Source organism: Haemaphysalis longicornis, unplaced genomic scaffold (genome assembly GCF_048455015.1).
Source record: "Haemaphysalis longicornis isolate Haplotype H1 unplaced genomic scaffold, Haemaphysalis longicornis Haplotype H1 scaffold_9, whole genome shotgun sequence".
Taxonomy (NCBI): Eukaryota; Metazoa; Arthropoda; class Arachnida; order Ixodida; family Ixodidae; genus Haemaphysalis; species Haemaphysalis longicornis.
In genome coordinates, this window is record NW_027526460.1 from 128,309,329 (window position 1) to 128,333,993 (window position 24,665).

At 47.8% G+C, this 24,665-nt stretch overlaps 2 protein-coding genes and 1 pseudogene across 3 annotated transcripts; 2 read left to right on the plus strand and 1 right to left on the minus strand.

The window, feature by feature from the left end:
* The first annotated feature begins 2,704 nt into the window (after window positions 1-2,704).
* On the plus strand, window positions 2,705-4,472 carry LOC144153422 (uncharacterized; annotated as a pseudogene). Its single transcript, XR_013319323.1, has 4 exons — window positions 2,705-3,051; window positions 3,117-3,324; window positions 3,415-3,525; window positions 4,287-4,472. The product of XR_013319323.1 is annotated as an uncharacterized LOC144153422 (transcript).
* A 4,393-nt stretch (window positions 4,473-8,865) lies between these two features.
* Window positions 8,866-10,076, minus strand: LOC144153423 (uncharacterized). The gene is made up of 2 exons (XM_077685070.1): window positions 9,676-10,076; window positions 8,866-9,611 (listed from the first exon to the last, which is right to left on the minus strand). The coding sequence occupies exons 1-2, from the start codon at window positions 10,074-10,076 to the stop codon at window positions 8,912-8,914; spliced, it is 1,101 nt and encodes a 366-aa protein (XP_077541196.1). The 3' UTR covers window positions 8,866-8,911.
* A 2,753-nt stretch (window positions 10,077-12,829) lies between these two features.
* LOC144151993 (endothelin-converting enzyme 1-like) lies at window positions 12,830-19,241 on the plus strand. Its single transcript, XM_077683178.1, has 2 exons — window positions 12,830-12,966; window positions 17,502-19,241. Exons 1-2 carry the CDS (start codon window positions 12,859-12,861, stop codon window positions 18,738-18,740), a joined length of 1,347 nt encoding a protein of 448 aa, XP_077539304.1. The 5' UTR covers window positions 12,830-12,858; the 3' UTR covers window positions 18,741-19,241.
* The last annotated feature ends 5,424 nt before the right edge of the window (window positions 19,242-24,665 follow it).

Genomic DNA, 24,665 nt, shown 5'->3' on the forward strand with positions numbered 1-24,665 from the left:
GCGTTTCGTACAAAGACGGGATAACAGCGGTGGGACGTTCCGTCGCATTTCCATCCCATCGTGGACGCCGCCTGTCTTGTTGCAGATCCAAGCTGGAGACCCTGGACGTCATGGTGGCCCTGTCGCTGGACTGGGGCATACCGGTGCTCTTCCAGCTGAGCGTCGACACGTACTTCAAGCGTCGGGGCTACCGAATCTTGCACTTGTCTGCCAGCCCATACGTGACAGATTGGTTCACGGCGCGAAACGCACTCAGGCAGAAGGGCACTCTGCGAGCCTATATCGAACGCGCCTCGCTCATTCTCAACGGGTCTGCGCCATCCAAGCGCAGAGTGGAAGAGGTGGGTGCAAGATGGCATCCATTCTCACTAAGAGGCCACTTTATTGCACCATTGCATTCATGCAAGTATAGTAATAGCTTTGTACAGTGCCTTTTGTAGGAGTGGCTGAACAACATAAAAAGATGCACAAACAGTCGATCAGACTTAGTAGTTCTAGTTGTATACCAAGGTTTCAGAAAGAACAGATGGCCGGTAGTGACAGTACAAAGTAATCCCTAAAGCGTGAAAATGCAAGTATTCCTGCGCACATGATGGTGTATTCTAGGGAGAGAACAAGTTTCGCAATCTTTTGCGCGCAAGCTCAATCCGCGTGAGATGAAAAGCCTCGTCCCTATGATTCAATAATCAGGCTTGTTCGAGGCACTTTAAAAAAGACAACACAGGAACAAGCAAACAAAACAGGCAAACAAGCAGCAAGCACGACCTACGCCTTGGCCAAACAATCGGCTCTTTTTTTAGGCAAGCAACCTTCAATGGTTTTCTTCACAGAAATATAACTTCATTGATATCTTAGCGAAAAAAATTAGCAGTGGCTTAGCTCGGCTATGCCAGGGTATACGTAGCGTGAGCTAAGGTTCAGCTGGTTATTCTTCGGTTTCCTGGTTGCCTAGGATAACTGATTATGCTTACTGCTGCTAAAACGATTTCCAATCCAATTAAATTCAATCCAATCTAATCCAGTCCAGTCGCTGCTCGTCGCGCATGCGCAGCACGGCTCTCCAGGAGCCACGCGAAACGGCTATCAAGCGGCTCCTGCGCAGCGTCAGACTTGGCTACTGCGCAACGGAGGCGCACAGCTAGGCATGCGCCGGCGCCAGTGCGTCTGCCGCGGCTATAACGTCACTCCTATGGAATGCGCAGCCCGGCGAATGTGCAGACCCAATTCTCTACACACCCGTACTCCAATTGGATTAGATTTCAACCCAACACAATCCAATTTAATCCAAGCCAAGTCAATCCAAGCCAATCCAATCTAATCCGATCCGATCCAAACAAATCCAATGCTCCTCGCGCTTGCGCAGAACGGCCCTTCACGTCCCACACGAAACTGCTCAACCTCGGCCAGTGTAGCTTACTCTACAAAAATTACTTTAACCTGTCTTAAGTTTTGGGTATGCGTAGCTTTCGTATCGTAAGCATAGGTCGGCACGCTCACTGACGAGTGCACTCACACCCCCCCCCCCTCACCACTCATGAGTGAGTGGTGAGTGAGCCTCGCCGTCGTTTTGGACTGGTGAGTGTGAGTGCGATGAGAGCAAGCCCCACACGCAGTGATTTCCACTCACTACTCGCGAGTGGGAGAGAAACTATCGGGGATCCCCGCTCACCACTCGCGAGTGCACTCGCGCTACTCGCGCCATTTGCGTTACCAGTGCCTCCTTTATAATTTTTATACAGGAGGCACTGGCGTGACTTACCGCGGCGAGCGCCACTGTTGCGCTTGTACTTGCTGTTGCTATTTGTCGCAGGAGCCGCACGCTGTGATGGTTGTTTGGCGGGATTGCTTTTGCCTTCGGAAATAAGTAGTCACTGAGCTCCTGCTATGGGGCAGCCTAGAATTGATTCTCTGGTGGCGCGTTGATTTAGCAATATGATTTGGGTGGTCTTCTGACCACGTGATGCACTACTACTGTTCGGTTTTATGACTCATGGAGGGTTCGCTGCACACACTCGCGTGCGAGGGGAGACGACTCGTGGTGAGCGCGAGCGCGAGTGAGTGCGAGTGGTGACGGCGAATGGTGAGCGTGAGTGAGTGCGAGTGGTTATGGCGAGTGGTGAGCGTGAGCGCGAAGGAGTGCGAATGGTGGCGGCGAGCGGTGAGCGTGAGCGCCAGTGAGTGCGAGTGGCCACGGCGAGTGGTGGAGGGCGCGTAGGGAGTGTGACTGTGAGTGAGTGCAAGCGGTGAGTGCGACTGGTGAGCGTGAGTGCGAGTGAGTGCGTGAGGAAAAATATATTTTTCTGTGTGAGTGTGAGTGAGTGGCGCCCAGTTTTGCCGAGGTATGATCGAAAGCACAGCAGACACAGCGCGTTTGTGTGGCCTAAGCGAGATAGTGGCGCAGTATTTCAGTCGTGAACATCGTAATAAGTTTTTTTAAGAAACATGGATGTGCGTATGCACAATAATGCTCGCTTCGGTAAAAAGTTGGCTATAGGGGCGTACGGCTCAAGTTTCGCCGCGCGCATGCAGCGCCGTTTCCTCCCCTGGCGGCCTTTGCTCCCATTTCATTGCCGCACACGGAGTGCGCTCTTCCGCAGATTCGCTTGGAGTACGCTGCTTGCTGCTTCGCCGTGATGAAAACTAGCGCGCCTCAGAGGAAAAGACAGGGCTCTAAATATTGTTATGTAGTTGGGGGCCACAACAGCGTCGCAAACACGAAGGGAAAAGAGCCCATCGTCAAGTTCTATTCGTTTCCCGGCAAGTGGTACGAGACAGACCGCCGAGAAGCCTGGATTAGGGCTGAGCGGCGGAAAAAGTGAGTGACCGTTTCTCTGCCTTTCTCCTGTCATTCAGTAGCTGAACTGCACTAAATTACCTTACTTTCTAATAGCTCTGATGGCTCCCCGTGGCTCCCCCAAAAAACACACGAATATGCAGCAGGCACTTCGTGAACAATGCAAAGAGCGAGAGCCAGGCCAACCCAGCCTACCTGCCGACTCTGTTTTCGGATGTTTACAAAAAGCGGCGGGTAAGCGGTGAGAGACACGAAAGGTAAGATGAAGGGTAGAATCAGTCAGATTTCGCACTGACTTATACTCGCCCTGCTTCTACCGCAGGTGGGCAAAGCGGAATCGATCAGCTGCTAGAAATTTGACGTCGCCTCACCCGCCCGAGGAATCCTCACCCGTGGACGTGCTGTCGAACGCGTCGGAGGCCGACTGCTCGCCAGAAGCGGATGCGCAATCCAAAGCGTTGGAGCAGGGCTCGCTGCTCTTGACGGAGGTTGAAGTCGACGCTCAGCAGTTTACATTGACTTGCGTCGCGGTTAGTTGTCTTACAACGTGCAGATCGCAGGCTATGTGACCGGTGGCATGTAGCTCACCATGTATAATTATTTTTCTTCGAACTACACAGGAAACGCAGACAGATCCTGTGTGCTGCAAGGGTCCTTTGCAGCTCATGCTGTCTGCAACCGATGGAACCCATGGGTCCACACAAGTCACTCACGTTGCTCAAGCAGACAAGGTGATTTTTTTTTGCACTCAAAGCAACATACTTTCAACTCCTTCGATGGGGTAACTAAAAAAATAAATCTTCAATTAAATTGTGCACCTGTTAAAATAATAATTTTGTACGCACTTAACTTACCTTTCACCCCTCTAACCTCCGGAACGAAGCTGCACTCATCCCAAGCATTTGAATTTGTATCCGCAGTTAGTCCTGAAGTACTACTGCCCAAACTACTGCCCAACGAACCAGATTTGTCGTTGGAATTAGTATAAAATTTGGGCCTGCAAATTCTACTTTTTAAAATTCAGCCATGTTACCGAGGGCTGCACTGAGAGCAGTTGATTAAATGCTGCAGATAATCCTCGTTGAGTGGGTTATAGTAACTTCTGTCATTGAGTACGGCTGCACAAACTATCCGTTGGTGAAGACGCCAGCTGTTGCCATATCTTGCTTACGGACGCAGGGTGCTCGAATGAGCTATTCCCGTAACTTTACATTTGCATGTAAGGTCAATATCCGCGCAGTGGGCTAGCTGAATGATGTCAACTGTTCTTTGACATGTTCATTGACCGTTGACGACTGCGCTATAACCAGTTCTATCTTAGGTCACTACGTAATAACAAACATTACACATTGCCCATCCTTTTAGTGGCATTCGACGAATACAAAGGCAAAGCTGATGAAGCTCAACACAAAAATGAAGCCTCGTAGCAGACATTTATTGGAAAGTTTTCTTTCCTTTCTTGAATATTTATAAATGGTCGATTTTATTCTAGGTCACCCATCCTGAAAAGACATGGGCAAGGAGGTGCGGCTTCCTCGGATACGAGTCCGTGAAGTCATCTGAGCAAGCACTTCAGGACCTCTGCAGTGTTACAATGACAGTCTTCAGCATCCTGCTCAACCTTGTGCCCGAGCAACGGTACCGGTCGTCAGATGTGACAAAGGAGGGGTCCACGTGAGGGGTCCAGCTAGAAGAAAGAATTCCGGTCAGGTTAACAGTGGTCATTAAAGACAAACTTACACTATTAGCTCCATCCTAGTTTTTTTGATATACTTCGCACTGACCGAGCTTTATTACCTTTTAAGCGGCTATACAGGCATGAGAATTTCTGAATCACCTAGTTGAATAACTGGAACTTTTACCTAAACTAATTTATCCCTGTAACTTTTGGAGGAAGAACAAAGTTTTACACACTTCCTTTGTGTAGAGAGGCTCTAGAAACATTCAGATAGCTCTGTATGGAGAGTAAAAAGAAAGACTTCGAGACGGCATTTTTTCTCAGCCCCTTTCAACTGCATAGAAATTGCGATTTCGGTGTTACTTTCACGAAGAATGCAACGCTGCTAGCATGAAACTAATCAGCTTTCACTCGGTTTAACAGTAAAAATATGAGGAGGATAAGTTTTCAAGTTCACGAAACCAGGGTATGTCAAGAAAGCGGGTTCGGTTCCCGGCCGCGGCGGCCGCTTTTATGACGCAGGCGAAAAGCAAAAACGCCCGTGTGTTCGAGATTTCGGCACACGTTAAAGATCCTCAGGTGGTCAAAATTAATCCGGAACCCTGCACTACGGCGCGCCTCGTCGTCTGTGTAGCGTCGGCGCGTTAAACCTCATAATCAATCAATCACGAAACCACGGTGAAAAGAGGAATCGAGCGAATGCATTCCTAATCAAAATACCTGGGAACAGGTCCGCGATGGTCTTGTTCACGTCCCGCTTGGGTTTTTTCGACGGTTTTCCCCACTGCTGGGGTCTGCTTGTGCAGGTATCGTCAGTTGCCTCATTCACGTAGGCGCACACAGCCGCGGCATGCTTACAGCGGCCGGTTATTCCCGCCTTGCATGAGCACGTCCCGGAGGCTACGGACCGTGTGTGAGCGCAGATCTGCATGCGAAAAGTCAATTTAGTATCACCACCTTTGTGTACTTAGCCTCTGAGCGCGAATACATTCGACTAGTGCGGTACAAAGAACACAAAAAAGAGAAAGAGCGTTTACCTTCAGACACACATTGGAGACGACGTTGTCTTGCACTTGTGAAACGCACTTGGCGTTCAGCTGATGCTCGTCTGCTTGTATTATCTCCTCCACCGCGAACACATGTTTTACGAGTAGCTTTCCTTTCTTCAGGGTCGCCTCCCTAAAAAATAGCTCACAGTTTTCGAGAGGAAGGAAGCCGCAGTAGAATGCCAACGTGTTAGTCGTCATTGAAAACCAGCAGCGGCCGCACGGCAGCTCGGTGCGCGTACGGCAATCTAGGGCGGTTCTCCGCCGCGCGCAGCGCTGCTAGTATCGCTCCGGCGCGCCACCTGGCCCAGCCGTACGCCTCTATACATGCCTTGCAAGTGACGTCACGCTAGGAAAGGGGCGGCGCCCCTTTCCACTTTCGCCATGCTGGTGGTTGGCTCCGCCGTGTTTACGCACGCGGCACGCGGTTGCGCTACGGCCTAGCACATCGCTCGAACCCCGCGCGTCTGCAGGAATTCATTGAAACAACGTGTCCATGCGAATCAACGATGTTGAGCGAGTACGCGCGGAAGTTGCCGGCGTCGGTGCGGTGGCGCTACGAGGAGAAAGTGCTTATGTGCGGCGGCAAGGATCCGCTCTCGCTGTCAGTCGACGAGACCGTGACAGACACGAGCGCGTACCCCAAAGTGGAGGAGTGCGACGTGAAGGACTATCTTGTCGGCAAGACAAGCTTCATCACGCGAGAGCAGTTGAAGGCGCACAAGTCACTGGAATCACACAATTATTTGACAAGTGGATGGGTTCAAGTAGCGCGACTGAAAGTCCTTGAAAACAGCGACGTTGTCGTGATTGGCAAGGTAAGAGACTTCCAGCCTAACCATAAGTAAATTGCATGTTGCGGGTGGTTGTTCGCGAAGACCTGTCAGGCATTCACTGGAGGTTGTAGGACGACTTGGGCAATCCGTCAAACGAGGTAGAAGGGATAGGGGGTGGGGGCGGCACTGAGGGGCTAGTTCTGTTCATGTAAGAAGGTTTTCAGATGCGGGAGCAGGTTCGACTGGTACACCGGGGGCCACTCATTGCACACTAGAATATCTGCATGCAGTATCTACATTGAAAGGTTGCTAGATGTAGTAAAATATTTCTCTTTATATTTTGTAGGTGAACCACTCCCAAAGTACAAGGGAAGCTTGCCTGCAGCCATGGGCACTAGTTAAGCAAGACGGTGAACTTGTTCTGGCTCATTGTACCTGTATGGCTGGTCTCGGGGAGGCGTGCTCTCACATTGGTGCAATCCTGTTCTACCTTCAAGTGGCGGTGAAGCACAGAGACATGCTAACTTGCACCGACAAAGATAATCAGTGGCTTCCAGCATACTGCAAGAACCTCACGTGCGTTCCGATAGCAAAGGTTGACTTCTCGTCTGCAGTAACTAAGAAAAGGCGAATGGATGAGGGAAGGCCATCAACAACTCTGGCACTGCGCCGGCAAAGACCAGCCCCATTGAGACCAACTGATGAGCAGTGGAACAAGTTTTTGAACGACGCTCAAGCATCAAAGTTAAAACCAGCTTTCCTTTCGCTTGTTGATGGCTATGCAGAGTCCTACATACCGACAGCTGCAAAGTACAAGTCCGCACTTCTGTGCACCTTGTTCAACGACTGTGCAGCCCCGTCATGGCAAGAAGTCTCCGAGGAATGCGACAAATTGGCAAGCGGAATCAGAGTTGAACAGGAGGTATGATCTATGGGAATGTGATGTTGGTGACGCTTTCCTAGTTTTTTTCTTTGTGCAGGTTCTGCACCTTATCAAAGAAGAAACGAGAGCCCAGTCTTCATGCAGGAAGTGGTTTTCGTTTCGTGCCGGAGGGTGACTGCGTCATGTGCGAAAGCGGCCTGCTCCACATCAATCGAAGACCCTTCACCAAGCCTGGTGCAAAGAATATGTTATCCCAGTCAAGGTGCCTTCACCACAGTAGCGATAACTTGGGGTATCGACAATGAACCCCGTGCAAGAGCACAGTATGTCGAAGCAATGACTAGTCGGCATGCAAATTTCAAGTGTAACGAATCAGGCGTGCACATCAGCTTTGATCACCAGTTCCTTGCAGCTACACCTGATGGAGTTGTGAGTTGTGATTGCTGTGGCACAGGGGTACTCGAGGTGAAGTGCCCATATAGTCTGCGAGACTGTACTATCATAGAGCTCACTTGCTGTAAGAGTAGCAGTATCACTCTACCCGATGGAGATGCCCTTCAACTGAAGCGAAAGCATGCACATTTCTGGCAAGTACAAATGCAGATGTTTGTGTGCCAGGTGAAGTATGCATACTACGTTGCCTGGACAACAAAGGAGATCTTTATTGAAAGAATCTTTCTAGACGATGACTTTTGTGCCAGAATGTTGCTGAAGAGCACTTACTTTTTCAAGCGTGTACTGTTGCCAGAGCTGCGATACAAATATACGTCGCATCCTGTACAGCACCAGACAAATGAGAACGTGGAAAATGAGGATGTCTACTGTCTCTGCAATGGGCCAGAGTATGGCAAGATGGTGATGTGCGACAATCCGCAATGCAAACGAAAATGGTACCACTTTGCATGCATCGGCATGAAGAAAGCACCACAGGGTCAATGGCTATGCAAAGATTGCAAATAAAAAAGCTGCGTGCAAAACAAAGAAGCAAAATGTTTATTTACACATCATAATTAGGGCTCCCCACTCAAACTCAAAACTGATTTGTTGCTACGAGTTCAGGGGAATTTGTTTCTGTCCAAATACCGTGTTAATTCTCAACATGGTATTGATAGGAACACTTAAAGCGTTTTTAGAAGAAAATTGTACCTAATAAGAAACATACCTTTATTGCAAAATAGGGCAATAGAAACAATTGAGACTATGCAATAATTACTCGCCCACAAAAATTAAAACATCACATAAAACATATCATGACAGTCTTAGCAATCGCGTAAGTGGCCCATGATGCACATCAACGAGCAAGTACTTAAGTCTGTGGAAAATAATTGCGATAAGCAACACATTGTCAATAACTAGTGCGCGTATAAGAGCTGCAGCGCGCATTGAAGAGCACATGAAGTCTGACAGTATTTCTTTCATATTCACTGAAAATGTTAAACTGCTGTGGGAATACAATACACTGAAAAAAAAGATTGAATTTTAAAAGAGCCACCGAAACAAGTATGCCATATTTTGAGAAAATAAAAACCGAAAACTTCGAACCCCACATATAAGGCGTTCATTGCAGCTCGAAATAAAAAAAAGCGAAAACAAACTATCCACAAGCCACATTCACTCTCAAAACAGGCATACACAGCATAGAAATCTGGAGAAGGAATATGGTTCTCGACAAAAAAGACAACCGCGCAGATACTTAAGTGAAAGCAATCTTCCAAGTCGCACACATGCCCAGAGTTAGTCAAATTGTACAACAGAGCCACAAGCACTCGTCAAAGCACAACAAACAAAAACTATCTTGTCAAGTGTGGTTGCATCATCTTCATGAACTGCAGAGAGCATGTCTACAGGCACGATACTCTTAGTTATCATATATTTGTTTCTGAGGAGTCCTATCACTCTTTCCACATGAATGCGCACGTTGGCCAGCTTCCTTGTGGCCTCCACTTGCCAAGGAGTTAGCTGGGCTTGTCCCCTGATGAATGCCGGCATCTTGAGTCGAGCAGAGCAGAGGCCAACCGACTCCGCGATGGTGAACCCTCTGTCGGCAAGGATCAAGTCGCCAGGCTGCAGGTTACCGAGAATCCCGCAGCTTTCAGTGATGAGCTTGTCACTGGATCGTCCGCACCACCCCCTTGAAATATAAGTTACTGTTCCTTGAGGAGAAACAACAATTAAGTATTTCACTGTGTTGTGGTGCTTGTACTGGCTCCATGTGAGGCATCGGGCATGGTGTGAGGTCGGACGCTCGATGAAAATCTCGAAGCAGTCGAGGATGACTGCGACATCTGTTCCGAAGGCAACGCGGAAGCACATGGGCATGGTGCGCTTCAGCTGCTCCCTTGTCGGCCACCTGACCAGCCTCTCCAAGCCGAAGTAGAGGCCGTCAATCCACTTCATCACGATCCTTGAGACAGTCGCTTCGGAGACGTCAAACCTATAATACAGGTAGTTACACACAATGTGAACATGCTTTCTGACAAGTAACCAAAATACGTTACCGGAATGCCAAGTCCCGGAGAGGCACATTCAGCCGGAGGCGGATCAGGGTCACCACATACTCCTGGAACTGAGGCAAGGCGTTAATGGAGCTGTGCCTCACCAGTCCCTTCACAAGCGTAAAAACGGCATCCAAGAGTTGGAAGTTTGGCAGCCCAGTATAGAACTTGGTTAGTTCGTCGTCCCTCTGGAAGGCAGCATACGTTAGGCACCGTGCGTTCAGGCTTTCTCGCAGGGAATAGAGTTCCACCCGCAGTCGGTTGACCTCCTGTTTTAGACGGTCAACAATTTCCCGCGAGCCGTCATCTGCCTGCGTTCCTGGAGAATAATCGTCTATTACTTGGACTGTTGCAGGAGGGTTTGGGGAGCACAAGTTAGTGAATGCTATGGTGGTTTGAAACATCCCAACAGTTTGCTGGCAGGCGATCATCCATGTGAGGGGCACCCCGTCTTTTTTTAAAAAGCAGCATAAAAGGTATGTGAAGGGTTTTTCAGGTGGTGGCGTGCGACAATAACGCCACTTAATGACTGTGCTGAACCGGTGTGCCACGTCGTTCTCCGAGGCAGGCTGCAATAAATGAAATCGAACGCCACTCTACATTTGGCACTGCTGTTGGCTTTTCCTTTCAGCTACCCGGCTCGTAGAACAACACAATGAACTGGTTCAACCCGGTCATGATGGTCACGGCTGTTTGCCACAACCCAAGAAGCCTCTACCCCCCCCCCCCCACACACCTTAGCACTGGCCTTTCATGAAAAAGGCGGAGCGCCTCTTGCATGACTGAGTGCCATTGGCCACTTTCAAATGTGATGGTCAGAAATGCCTAACGTGCAGGCAGCCTGGTCGAACGTTTCATACAACCAGAGTAGCCACAATCTTGATTTCCAACAGGAAGCATACCTCTAGTTTGCACAGGCTGCTCAACTTGGCCGTTCAATGGAGCAGGGTTACCGCCCTGTTGACTTTCGACGTCCTCAGCAGGGAGGCCATCTTCAGCAGAAAGGCTGCCCTCAACAAGGGGGCCGTCTTCAGCAGGAGGGTGGTCTTGAGCAGCCGAAGTTCCAGAGCCGCTAGCTGCCGTGTCATCAAAGGAGAAATCCGAACCAATTAACGGGAATTATAATAGGGTGAATTTGAACACTCTCTCAGGAAAGTGAGGTGGCAACATACCTTGCAGCGTCCTCTCACTTGCAGCAGCTCTTCTCGCCTTGCGACGGTTGTACCTGCTTGCGGAGTAAACAGAAACATCTTACTTCGTGCTAATCTTCTTTTAACCGGGATCCATCCTTTTAACTCGCAGCATGTTTATGTGCCTGCCATTTTTGTCAGGATCCTTTCCCTTGTACCCTAAATTCAGGCTGGGGGCCCAGTCAGGATGGTCGACGTCAAACAATGCTGATGGTTTGCTGAAATTTCTAAACAAATCATTTTTAGATGGTTGAAGCCAAAATGTAAACTTTGTCATTCAGTCTTTAGACAGCGTGAGGAGCCTGCCAGAGATTTTGGTGATATGGCTCACGTGCAGTACATAAGCGATTTATCCAGCACGTAGGACTGCTAGCCAAGGCTGTTTAACGTGCACCACGCAGTAGTGATAGAGGACCGCACGCCGCACCGACGCTCGTTTCCATCGCAAGGGGTAGAGGAAGGTTCAATGTTTAAACCTGGATGAGTATCGTCCCAGCGTGCGGGCGATACTCACTCCTGCCTGTGCGGTCTGGATGAGCATCATGCGTCGTGCGGTTTCGCACCACTGGGTTGCGGGTCCTGCGGTTGCGTTCTCAATGTGACGGCACAAGACGGCGACGAGCAGCGAGATTCGCCATCGCGCTCTCTGTCACGCGTCTCGTCGCACCTTTCTAAATTTCCACAACACGCCGCTCGTCATTGCTGCTCATCGCGACGTGCGTCGCTTGGTTTCCACGGTCCGAGCGACAGCCGGTTCTGTCGCGTCGCATCGTGGCTCTTCCGTGCGATTTACGAAGTCTAATATCTTTAACCTGTAGCGCGTCGCAAAGCGTGCACGAACATAAACATGTTATAAAAGGGGCCATAGCACTCACCGCTAACGAAATGCATCCCGCAAACTAATAGTGCGTGGCCGCATCGTCGAGGTCGACTCTCTTCAGCCTGCTCTGCCACTCCCGCCTTCGCTTTTTCGACAGACGCTCTTCCTCGGGGCTCTCCGACGTCACTATCGCCGGGATACGGTAGAAGCCGCCCTTGAAGCTGCCGGTGTCGTTTTTTTGTTGCGCGAGCGGTAGTTGCAGCCGAACGCGGCGCAGTTTACCATGGCAAAATGGCGGTCAACACGGCTAACTCAACCACCAAGATGGTCGTCACCTGCGGGTGACGTCAGCCTATGACGTACGTTCAAGGCATGTATAGACAGTTGCCACTATAGTTTTTGAGTAATGACCGCCATAATGTTTCATAATGATATGATCATGTTCCATATGATTATGATATTAGATATGATATGATATGATTATATGATCATGATATGTTCTACAATGATCGCCATAGCTTCGGGCCAATATGACTTCCAGCCAATCCCCCCCCCCCCCACCCCAAAGCCGAATTTGGTGCACCCTTAAATAAGCCATCAGTACAAAACGCCCGTTTTGTTGAATAAAAAGTCTGCTTTGTCCCGACAACACTGCTGCAATTTCGTAGCAAAGTTCAGGCAGATAACCGAGGTATTACAGAAAGTGTACGCAGGCAGTGGAGACTGGGTCACTTTCTGGCGATTTCTCTATGACGTCACAGAATCTTTTTGCGCGATTGACGACCGGCAATTAAGAGACAAGAGACTGGGAAATTGTAGCGGGACCTCCAGCTCCGTACAGTCGTATCACTTGAATGCGGACGCCAAAAAAAAAAAAAAAAAAAAAAGCACTGATGACTGCTTTCAGTGCTGACCCATAATACTCACTCTTGCCCATATCGCGTTGCCGGAGAGCAAAATTTAAAATTTTAAAATTATTTCTAGCGTTTCTTCTTCATTTAAAAAAAGCGTCTTTCGGGGCTGGAAATAAATGGAGTGAGCTACGAAGAGCCAGTTCTGTTAAATTGAATAAAGTTGTATTTTGTCTTTAAGACCGCGTTTCGTACGCCTTGACTGAGTAGGCAGAGCCCGGTACCGCAGGTTCTCGAGTTGGACAACCACATTCTCACGGCCATCATGCCATCGTTGGTGGACCCACATCTGGACAGTGACCTGCTGTACCTGCCGATCGGCCAAATGGAAGGAACCACGACGCCTTACCTGTCGGCGGGAGAGTGGCTCAAGGTATACGGCTAACTTCACTCAAAGGGCGTGAGCCGTTAGATAATTGCTTACCGCGCCTGAAAACCATTCTTCTGTTGAAGATATTATGATATTTTTGTCGTATCCCGGTACGAACAAACATACTTATGTTGATTTATTGTGGGGTTTAACGCGCCGAAGATGCATCAGCGCTCGCTACGAGGCGCTCCGTAGTGGAGGTCTTCGAATTAATTTGAACAACCTAGGGGTGTGTAACGTTCGCGCAATCTCAACATCAGGGCGCGTTCTCACTTTTCGTCGCCGCCAATATTGCATCTACCGCGGTCGGGTTGGAACCAGCGTCATTGCAGGCTTAGCAGCATAACGCCTTAGCTACTGAGCGGCCGCGGTTGGTGAACGTACTATTCTCGTACATACATACATACATACTGACGCATTGTTATCGTAAGCGACATCATTACCCGTAATTTAGTAAGCTAGGCAACAAAACTGGCACTATAGTCATCTCGTTTCTCGCTAACTTGAGGGGCGGAAGTTCAAGATGGAACACGATCTGATTCGTTACTCTTGACAGTCACGTGTGTTGACAATAGAGAGTATAGTGGTTTGGTACGCCATTCTCTCTTTCCGGAGAAGTACCACGAACTGTCTCCCAATGAGGGCGAGTTATCTGACATCGTGGAGGGCCAAAATTGGCATCATTAAATACCGTAAAGTTTAACTAACTAGTTGGTACACACTGGAAAAGCCTTGGTTCTGTTGCCACCTTGAATCCTTTGTTAGTGCATCACTTCACTTTCCGGCATCATAACACTTCATCTGGAGGACAACTCCGCGTAGACTGTACTAGGCGGTTCCGAAGAGAGCCTCGTAGGAGACCGTGTGCGGGCGTGTGTGGACAGTCACCACCAGTTGTACTCTATTCTGACCAATGTTGCTTAAGAAGTGTTACCGGCAATCTTAACAACTTTGACACACACTAAAGGAGACCGTCATTTGCTGATTGTAGTTAACGTCAGATAAACAAAAAGGACGGCGGGTACCGGCAGAACCTGGACGAGTTCGTCATCATTGTTAAGACCGTTGGGAACCTTGGACGTTATGACTTTGAAGTCGTATAAGCTGGAGAACATTGAAGCCGTATAAGCTGTACATGTAGCAGTAGAAATATTCCCAGCCGTCAGCTTTGTTTAGTGTAGCTTTGTTTAGTGTAGGAAGCGTGCAAAAACATGGCAGGTCAAGGTGGTGACGCCTGGGGCGCCATTTACCTCGCCCATTTGATGAAGTTCATGCGCATTAAAATGCTATTTTGGAGGCATGAAATGGCGGTAAGAGGCTGGTCGTCGACTGTGAAGCACGTCATATCGAAAGGCTACAGACGACGTACACATTAGCAAGAAATTTGACATGCGAAGAAATTTGTACATTGGTAGGCACCAGAAAAACGCTCGCCGTGGCCGGAAGCGAAACCACATCCTATAATGCGATGCCGCGAGTAGGCTTAGCGGCTGGGCCGGCCCGGCAAGTAATACGATTTTAAAGGACGTATGCATGGTCTTGCTAAACGAGTCTGCAGATAACCAGCAAAAAAATGCTCGAGGAACTAAATTGAGAAAGCAAGACCGCGGGGATAAAAATACACATGAATAAATCTGAAGTAATGATGAATAAACATGTTGAAAGCGCCCTGTTTTGCATATAGTATAACCAAACGCTCTAACGAGATGAAGATTATAACTACCTCGGTCAGGTCGTCTGTGCTGTTCCCAACCACGAGAAAGAAACCGGGCGCAGCATTGGTATGGGCTGGGGTTACCTCGGCAAACACTCCTAAGTAATTAAAAGTAAGCTACCTCTATCACTGAATAGGAGATTATACAAACAACGAGTCCATACAGTAATTACATATGTAGCGCAAACTTGGCACCTTACTAAACAACTGGAAAGCAAATTTAGGTCGGCTCAGCAGGCCATAGAAAGAAAAATGATAGAAGTAACGTCAATGGAGAGGAAACGAGCTTCTTGAATCAGAGAACAAACTATAGTAGAAGACATCATAGTTCAAATAAAAATGAAAAAAAAACATGGACTTGGGCTGGAGACGTAGTTAGGCGAAATGACAACCGGTGGACTACCAGGGTGACAGTGGATACATAGAGAGATTTTTGGAAGAAGGGGAAGGCCAACTACTACATGGAGGGTCGAAATAGGAAATTTCGGAGGCAAGGAGTAGATAGGAGCGGCGCGGGACAGCAGCGGTTGAACGTCGTTGGGAGAGGCCTTCGTCCTGCAGCGGAGCCTGTGGGCTGTCTTGATGATGATGATGATGATGATGTATGGCAGAAGACAATTGGCATGTTTTTCATTGCTCTACTTTGTTATCCCCTGAATACCCTGGCAGTTTGTCGCATATTGAAACAGTTACAAATAATGCTTTATTTTTTGTGAAGTTGAATAGCTCTCCCTCACTGAACGTTTCTCTCTTCACCGATAACATCCTCGTCTCAAATACTCATCCTCCTTCACATTTCCCCCCCTATAGTCTTTCCGATTCGCTTCTCTTCACATCGCACTTCCCTCGTTTTAATGCTGACTTCCCCTTCCGAACCGGCTTTTGTCCTCACTCCACCTCCCCCTGGTGATTCCCTACCCTTCCCCGCTACCACATGCTTTCCCCACCCTTTTCCAGTATCAACTCCCCTTTCTTTTTAACCTCCTCTCTCTCCTTTCATTGGATCCAATTTCTCGCAGTTATCTACATACTCTCCTGCTGCGGATTCCCTTTCCCGCCACACTTTCCCCTCCTCTCACAACTCTTCCACCTCGTATTTTACTTTTACCTATTTTTACATGTGCGCCTTTCTCCCGTCCCCTATTTCACTCCTCCACTCCTCCCCATGGCGCCGTTCTTTTAGCCTGTCTTCCCTCGAGCTTACAACCCACTCCCCCTTCCCACATGCAACACTCCTGATCCACACACCCGCCGCCCCATATTCTCAACGTCACCACTTATACTTCTTGTCCCTCCTACCCTTCCACTTTTCTTCCTCCATCAATCGCCCTCTTTCTCGCTCACCTTATTCCCTTCCAGGTCCTCCCCTGCCAATTTTCTTTCCACATTCCTCTCCGTCTCCTTCCACAGCGACCCTTTCCCTCCGCTCTCTCTCTCTCTCTCTCTCTCTCTCTCTCTCTCTCTCTCTCTCTCTCTCCCTCCCTTCCCACTCTCACTCCCTCCTTACTCCTTCTTGAACACTAATCTTCCTCGCTCTCTGTTTCAGTTTCCTGACTCCATCACCATCACCAAATCACGTCCTAGTTTCCCCACACCCCATCTCGCCATACTCCGTACTCCATTCGCACTCCTCTACCTGCATTCCTCCATTCGTTAGAGTTCGCCCTTTACTGCCCCTATCCTACTCCATTCTATCCACTATACCCCTTCTCACTTTCCCTCCTCTACTTCCCTGACCCTCTGTAATCCACCTCTGCCCTTCCTCTTTGCTGTCTTCCGTCACCGACAACCTACCCACCAATTCCAAGTGGGTCAGTATTCCAGTAGCTAGCAAACTCTCCAAGCACACCTGCACCCAAAAAGACCGACCAGAACATTCGCGTTAGTAAGCGCATGGAGCAAGAACACTTCGTTCTCCGTGGTAAAGTTAAGAATCACTATTGGTTTTAAAACACAAAAAAGTAAAACGAAAATTCTACGCGATGCTTCCAATTTGGCTGAACACATGGCGGTGTCTCAGTTTGAACGGCGTCGAAGAGAGGCTCGGTAAAAAATTGTCGAAGAAATCTCGACGAGTACAATTCAATGCACAATATGAGAACCACCCGTTAGACAGCAAAGTACGGTTTGAACTGGTTGGTTCACGACTGGTTGAAATAAACCCTGTTGCGTGTTACTTACACTTGCCTTGCTTCCCGCGTTCGCTTGGCTTTAATCCGTTAATCCGTTAAGGCTTTAATACGTTGGCTTTATTCCTTTAAGGCGAGAACAACAACGCTTGGCTTTAGTTCGTTAATCCCCCCATTAGGGAGTTGGTACCCAAATTTTATCACCCACAAATTATACGGGTTTCATGCAAGACCGGTACTCTTTCAAGCGTTCCGCACCTCTGAGGTTCTAAAGTGAGGTGTTGATAGTTGAATACGGTTGTGATTCTTCCTAATTTTTAGTGCAACACCGGGTAGAATTTGTCTTTACAAGGCTGGAATTCGTAAACCTTCAAAAACAGATCTATTCTTTCAGTTGAAATTCAACTTCCTTCTGATATCGTGCCTGTTTTTTGTTTTACACATGTTTGCGTGAACTTTTAACACCCAATTTGTTTTAATACAACCTTTACTCAGTCTGTGGTTGCAACGTTACTGCCGACCTCAAGTTGGCATAGCGGTAGTTTTGCGAATATATTGCCAATACTTCAGAGTACAAAATTAAAAAAAATATATATCACGGTACTTCATTGCTTAATTGCTTTAAAAAGTAGTTCGCAGAATAGCCCATGTACATTTTTTTGCTACGTAAGATGTACTTCCGTATTTGGTTTCAGGTCGTCAACGAGCATTTGCCCATGGAGCTGGGCATGGCCGACGAGATGTTCCTAACAAGCCGGGGTATCTTGCGGCTGGTGGCTGTGCTGGTGGGCAGCGTCGGAGACACCACGGTACTCCTGGCCTACGTCACATGGCACGTGACTCGCATACTGGCTTTCGCGTCATCGTTCCAGTTGTCACACGCCCAGTTCGCAGACGAGCCCGGATCCGACTATACTACATTGGGCCACATCATTGGCCACTGCTACTCTGACGCAAACACAGTGTTGCCACACGCCTTCTCCTACGTCTTCAACCGCCGCTGGCTTTCGAAGGCAATCGTGGGAAATGCGACAGCCATGGTGAACAGCATCCGAGACGTCGCGCAGGCCACCACGAAAGCGCTTTCTTGGATGGACGACGAGACGAAGCGACACGCGGTTGAGAAGCTCACCACACTCGCTACCATCGTTGGAAGTCCACAGAGTGCGGCGGACGAAGGAGCCCTGCGGAGTTTGTACCCGTGGGTGCCAGCGTTGAACGGATCGTACCTGAACATGATCCTCACTGTCCGTGCGGCAGAGCTGCGCTACTCGAAGCGCTTCCTGCGCTTCAAGGGCTCACCTTCAGAGGAAGTAGGCATGCCGCTGACGATGGTGAACGCGTTTTATCTGCCCGTGTACCACGTGATGATCCTTCCGGCCGCCATACTGTACCCGCCGTTCTACGTGGCCAACTACCCGGACTCCTACAACTTCGGCGCCCTCGGCCACGTGGTGGGCCACGAGATTACGCACGCGTTCGACCCGGAGGTCGGGCTCTACGACCGGGACGGGATACGCCGGGACTGGTGGACACGGACCGCCCGGGTGATGTTCGAAAGCAAGCTCGCCTGCCTTAGCGGCCTCTACCGCGACATACCGTGGTTCGGAGGCGCTGCCTTCGGAGACCGGTCACTACCGGAGAACTTCGCGGATAGCGGTGGCATGCTGAAGGCGTACACGGCGTACCGGGCGGCCGGGAGACCCTCGGGTGGCCTGCCTTTTGGGCGGCACGGGCTCACTGACGAGCAGCTCTTCTTCGCCGGCAGCTGCTTCAAGTGGTGCTCCAACGAAGGGGGCAACAGCTCGTCCCGCTACTCCCCTCCTCGCCTGCGCTGCAACGTCCCCCTCCTCAACATGCCCGAGTTCGCACAGGCGTTTGAGTGCGGCGCGGGCAAGGCAATGAACCCGAGCACCCGATGCGACTCGCTTTGAACTCTTTGTGTGAGGTGGCAGCCCTGTGTTCGCCATATGCAAGGCCATTTCTAAACTTCCTGAACTTGATTCTTTCTACCTTACGGTGGTTTCTATTCATCCTTTACTTTATGATTCCGCTTTGTTTCAATAATACTAAGATGTCATGGAAACATAATTTAAGCGATTTGTTTACAGCTTCTGCCACCAGATAGGCTTTGACTACCGGCACATTACTTAGCGGGACAATAAAATTAGGAGAAAAGCCCCGTATGTAAGACATGCGAGGCAAATTACATTGGAAGCGCGAAGAAATTAAGTAGTATTTCCAACGGTGCAGCGCCGCTTCTTCTGTGCTGCGACAAAAAATTCACGAATCAACGCGAACCAACTAAATGACTAACGCTGTATGTTTTTATGTATTTTCACAGGGAAATTATTATAAGATGAAAATATCGTTTGGGTTTTTCTGCTGTATTCTGTCCGAATTTCGTTTCTGCGACCCTTTGTCTGTGAGTATAGAGCAGAAGTAGTCGGGCTGGACCAATTGTTCTTGAACCACATTAAAATTTTTTCGGCATGTTCCATGTGATATGTTCCAGTGATTGTAGCCGTTGTAAAACGGTCAATTGTAAAACGGCCAATTCAGAGAGAGTAGTCGAGTGCGGGGGACGGCCTCGCCAGATCGACCGTGATCTGCTAGACTGTCACCGCAAGCGTTACACATAACCCTTCCGCTGATGACAAGGTCACTTCGTTCACAGCCGCATAGTCACAGCGATTTCACGTGTGCTTTGTTCATGGTTATGTCCTTTTACCTTAAAACCATTTTACCGGCGAAAAAAGACAGGGACCTAGAAAGAAGAAAATTGGACAATCACTAGTTCTTTTTTACCAGTAAAATGATTCTAAGTCAACACCAACTAGCCAAAGTTTCAGTCTTAACTGTTACGTTTTTTGTTCCATTTCATAACCCAGGTATGCGGCGTATCACAAAAAAAAGATACTAAAAGAGGAAACTTGTTTGTTCGTAGAAACGTGAGCACGTGCAGGTCCACACGTTTCAATGTTACGGAGACAAAGATGAGGAACAAAAAAAAGTAATTATTGACCACAAATTTTCCAGGGGGTGGAGGAATTTTATCAATTACTTATCAACGGCATGTGTAACAACTCAGTACTTTTTCTGACTTTTGTTTCTCCGCCCATCTCACAGTAACCATACGGTTTCTTACTGATATACTTACTAAACTTTTTTACACCCTTTTAGCCAGAAAGGGTGTAGCATAAGTGGAGAAAGGGTGTGAAAAAAGTGTTGAGCTGTTCATTGAATAAGGCCATGCTTGGATGAATCACACTAACCTTTATTACACCCTTTTTGGCCGCAAAGGGTGCAAGAATCTTGTCTTATGGCGAACATTTTTAAAAGGTGTTTTGGCTAAAAAAGGGTGTAAAGATGAAAAAAGTGTGTCCGTGTGAACACCCTAAAAGGGGTGTAAGGTTTTTCAACACCCTAAAATAAGGGTGTGGGCAGCGGAGCTACGCGTGACGGTGTGGATGGGCCGAGAGCGCAGCATCACATACGCATTCTACATGCACAAGTCACACTTGACCATAAAATTAATTGAGCAAAAAAACCAATTGGGATGCATGGTGTCAGCGAGTACATACTTAGAAATACATCTGCTCTTCATGCTTTTATAGCAAGCAGAGGAAAGTCCTTTAATGAGCCGGTGGGCTTGTCGCAAAAATAAGATATTTTAGCGCTAATTTCGGAATTATGCATTTTAATGTAAGCATATAGAGATCAGCATGCGGATTTGCAAAAACGTTTTAATTGAGAGGTTGTTAGTATGTTCAATAATTCATAAAATTTTATTAAATACCAAAAAAATGTTCCCCGCCATCTCAACACCCTTCAAGAAGGATGTTCACTAATATAACACCCTTTTTCTCAAAAGGGTGTAAAGCTACAAATTAGGGTGTTGGAAACTAAGAAAAAGGGTGTAAGAAAAAGGGTGTAAGAGACCTCCAACTTTGGAAGTATTTCATACCCGTTTACACGGGTGGACAGAACATTTTCTACAAGCGGAGTATGTTTTGTACCTCACGATGTTTCAAACAACATAAACTAGCATAATGTATTGCAAGTGAAGCTGTTTGACCTTGAACTAGGTTCGGTGGCGTTAACAAAAAAGACAGAAAACGAACTGCGCCCCCTGTAAATTGTGCACCATCGCAGATAAGGTATTATACCAGTAAAGCCGGCTTTGTAGCCTGTTCGAGTGTTATCACAGAAGACGCAAGCGTATACGCTCCTCTTACTACACCATTTCAACGGTACTAGTCTTTTTTGCATTCTAAAACGCAAAAAGAATTGGCGCAGCTTGCAATGGTGTTGCAAGGCTGGAGAAAAAGCATAGTTGGGGGTCGACCTAGCTTGTTTCCTTCTTGGATCTGCTGTCAATGTGGGTGACACACTGGAACAGCCATGTAAAATCCGGTTAAACTTGGCCTCACCCCTGATAACTTATCCTAGCTTAGCAAGAACATCGCAAAGCCTAGAAAACGTAATAAAACTTGGCGACACGGGAAGAAACTAGGTAGACCAGCAGCTGCGCTGTTCTTTTTTTGCGACTGAACATTTTTTCGACACCCCACAGAAAGCCAAGCGTATAGGCCTCCTGCGCTGGAGTTTTGGAGACATGCAGCGCCCCTAGCGGCCGACGCCTCTGGGTAGTACAAAAGCAGACGACCCTCACCGCCCTCCATGTGTTTTAAATTACAAGCCAGAGTGAAAGTTGGTTGTACTTAGTTTAATCGCGTTGTGGCACGTTTAAATGACTGTATACTAAATGAAATAGCCCCTAAGTTAGTTGCAGAAGCTAAAAAAATTATATCCGCTAAAACAAGCCGATTTATCGGCTTTCTTTTGAGCGAGCGGTCGCGGTCGTCGCGGCGTGGGTCAGTATCGCCAGGTCGAGTGGTCTAACTTCCTGACGACAATTATGGTTCTTTCTTCTTGCGTACAGTCGACAAAGGAAAGTTCACGAGTAGCATAAACACGGAACGCTGGTCATTCTGTAGCCTGAGGTAACTGCAAAAGGTTGCTTCAGCGGGAGGCTGGAATATGCAAGCGAACGCAAGAATTGCGCAGCCGACTCAGCTGACACTGCTGGCCTGGCACCGCCTTGAAAACGCGTGGAAATTTTGGTTCGTATTTTCGCAAACTAAATGATTCTTGCGTAACGTTTTACGCCGCACGATTGACAAACGGCAGGGTACATGTATACTAGCGAGTAGGTGACGCAATAGCGTCAAATAAACAAATTAAGCGCTATTAAAGGACGCAAAACAAGCACCAAAGCGCACGCCCGCTGCCTGCAGAGGTGTGTACTTTAAAATTTGCATAACATAACACAGCCGCATACACGGCGCGTGGCCCGAATATTTACATACGATCATCACTGACTCTGTCGGTTGTCTTCTATTGCAGGGGTCGTCGCCAGCAATATGAACGCCGACACGTCAGTTTTGTCCTCAAATGGAGATAGCGTGATGAGAACACAGAATTGATCGCTTCCAGTTGAATTGGCCCCCGTCTCCAGACTTCGCTAGATTATTGTCAAATATTATTGGCACTTCGCTGAATTTTTTCGCTATGCATTCAAAGCCCCCCTCCCCCTCCCACCCGATTTGCCGTCCAGCCCTCCGCCGTGTCGGCTGCATGATACCGACCCTACACTACTGGGCCCTACACTTCAAAACGTTGCCGATCCTTACTTTGGTATATTAAGAGCGAACTAGGAATATATGATGCAAGAGCGTAAATACGCTGAGAGCATCAAGAAAACGCAACGGCCACTCAGTTCGCCCTACCACTTTGTTTTACTGCCTCTACTTTCAGAATCACAAACGTATTTGACGGTTAGGACACTCGCTGCATTTTTTTACTGAGCCGTGGAAGAAACAGCAGGCTAGAGCTGCAATATGTATTCGTAACGACGACGCAAACCAGCAGTGTTTATTGAAAATGTACGCATAAGTGCGCAGGTGCGCAAAAGTACGGCTTACCGGAGCGGACGCGCCCGCGGTCCGCGAGACTCGTTGGCTTTTACGCGCGATCATCGCCGATTGCGGTACTCTCTTGTTTGATCGGCTGTTGTTGATAAAAAGTCCTTGTCACTAAGCGCATTAGTATAAACAACAAGCTTTCACTTAAAATTTCACTTCATACGACCACCGATCGGTGAATCGGCGAGTGGCAGAGCGCCGTCACCGTCCCAGCACTTCCATCGACGCTGTGAACGTATTTAGCGCTGCAAAGCTTTTTTCCCTAATGCAAAGTTGATCGCCGGACGAGATCGGACGCGACGGGGATGGGCTGGAGACAGTGTAGCAAAACAATCGGCAGTATCGAGCTCATTTTGCCTCTGTCAACACGGGATCCTATGGGACCGCCGCAGTTTTCTACTACCACCCGGAGGTACTGCCCAGAAGCCGCTTGCGCAGCGCCCCCTGGGCAGCGCAGGAGGCCTATTGCCGTCGTTCAACACCCTTTTTGCCACACAACTATAGTTTTTTTATGTTCAAACTGATATTTCACATGCCAAAGCTTAACTTGGGGCATGGGGCACACCGTAAATGGAAACGAGCGATCATTGCAGAAGAACAGTCTTTTTTTTTTGCTTTTGAATACTTCTTACACTCTAAACTTTTTTTCCTCCCATATACTCCATAGAGGTTCTTTTTCGCCTGTCCTCTAGTGGTCCTCCTTGTAGGAGTTTTTTTACTACATGGAACAGGGAGGTTTTGTTTACCTCCTGAAAACAGGGAGTTTTTAGGTTATAGAAAGGAGGTATTTAGGGAGTGTTAAGAAATGTTCGGGAGAATTTAAGGAGGTCAAAATGGAGTATTCTTTACTTCCTGAAGGGCGTTTTTAAGTGATGTTTATGGAATTTTTAGGCGGTTGAATAGGAGCCTATTATGGCTCCCTTTGGAAGTACTTATGTTAGTTTAGGGGCGTTTTTAGGAGGTTCAAGGGAAGCATTTACTTCTTTTGAATGGAGTTTGACGAAAGCTTGGGGAGTTTTGTAGGCCTTCCGAAAGGAGGTTTTCAAGGCCACAAGGGAGAATTTCTAGTTCCCTGCAGGAGTACTGATTTCACACGGTTTTTCTCGATTTCAGGTTTATTTCAAACGAACTATCGCAGACAAGTTTACATGGTACATGGTGTACACAAGGAGGTTCCGAAATAAATACTTATGGCGACCTCATATTAGAAATCACAAATGGTACATTGCTAAATAACACGCCAGTTAGGAATTGAAGACAGCAATACGATGCTAGTTGAACAAAACGTAGAAACAATATTACTACAAGAACTGGAAATACGCGAAAAACAAAGATAGACACAAACAACCGCATGGTAAGTCAAATCATTATAGAATACTAGAGGATCGAGAACGCGTCAGTACTTATCAGAACTTATCAGTACGCATCAGCGCTCAGTACACAGTGAAAAAAATGGCTGCAGTGGTTTACAACAACAACAAAAAAATTCAGTAGGTGGTGAAATAAGCGAGAGCTGTCTGCTAGTTGAACAAATTGTAGAAACAATACTAATACAAGAACTGGAAATACTTGAAAAACAGATAGGCACAAACACAACCGCATGGTAAATGAAATCATTATATAATACTAGAGGATCGAGAACCCGTCAGTATTTATCAGAACTTATCAGTACACATCAGTATTAAGTACACAAAGTGAAGAAAAAAATGGTTGCAGTGGTTTACAACAACAAAACAATTTTTCAATTTGTCGTGAAATAAGCGAGAGCTGTGCAACGATTTGATATTGAAAGGTAACAAGCATTTTGTAGGTGGTAAAGGCACATGAGATAAATGATGTAGAAGACAGACTGCAGTAAGATGGCTATGGATA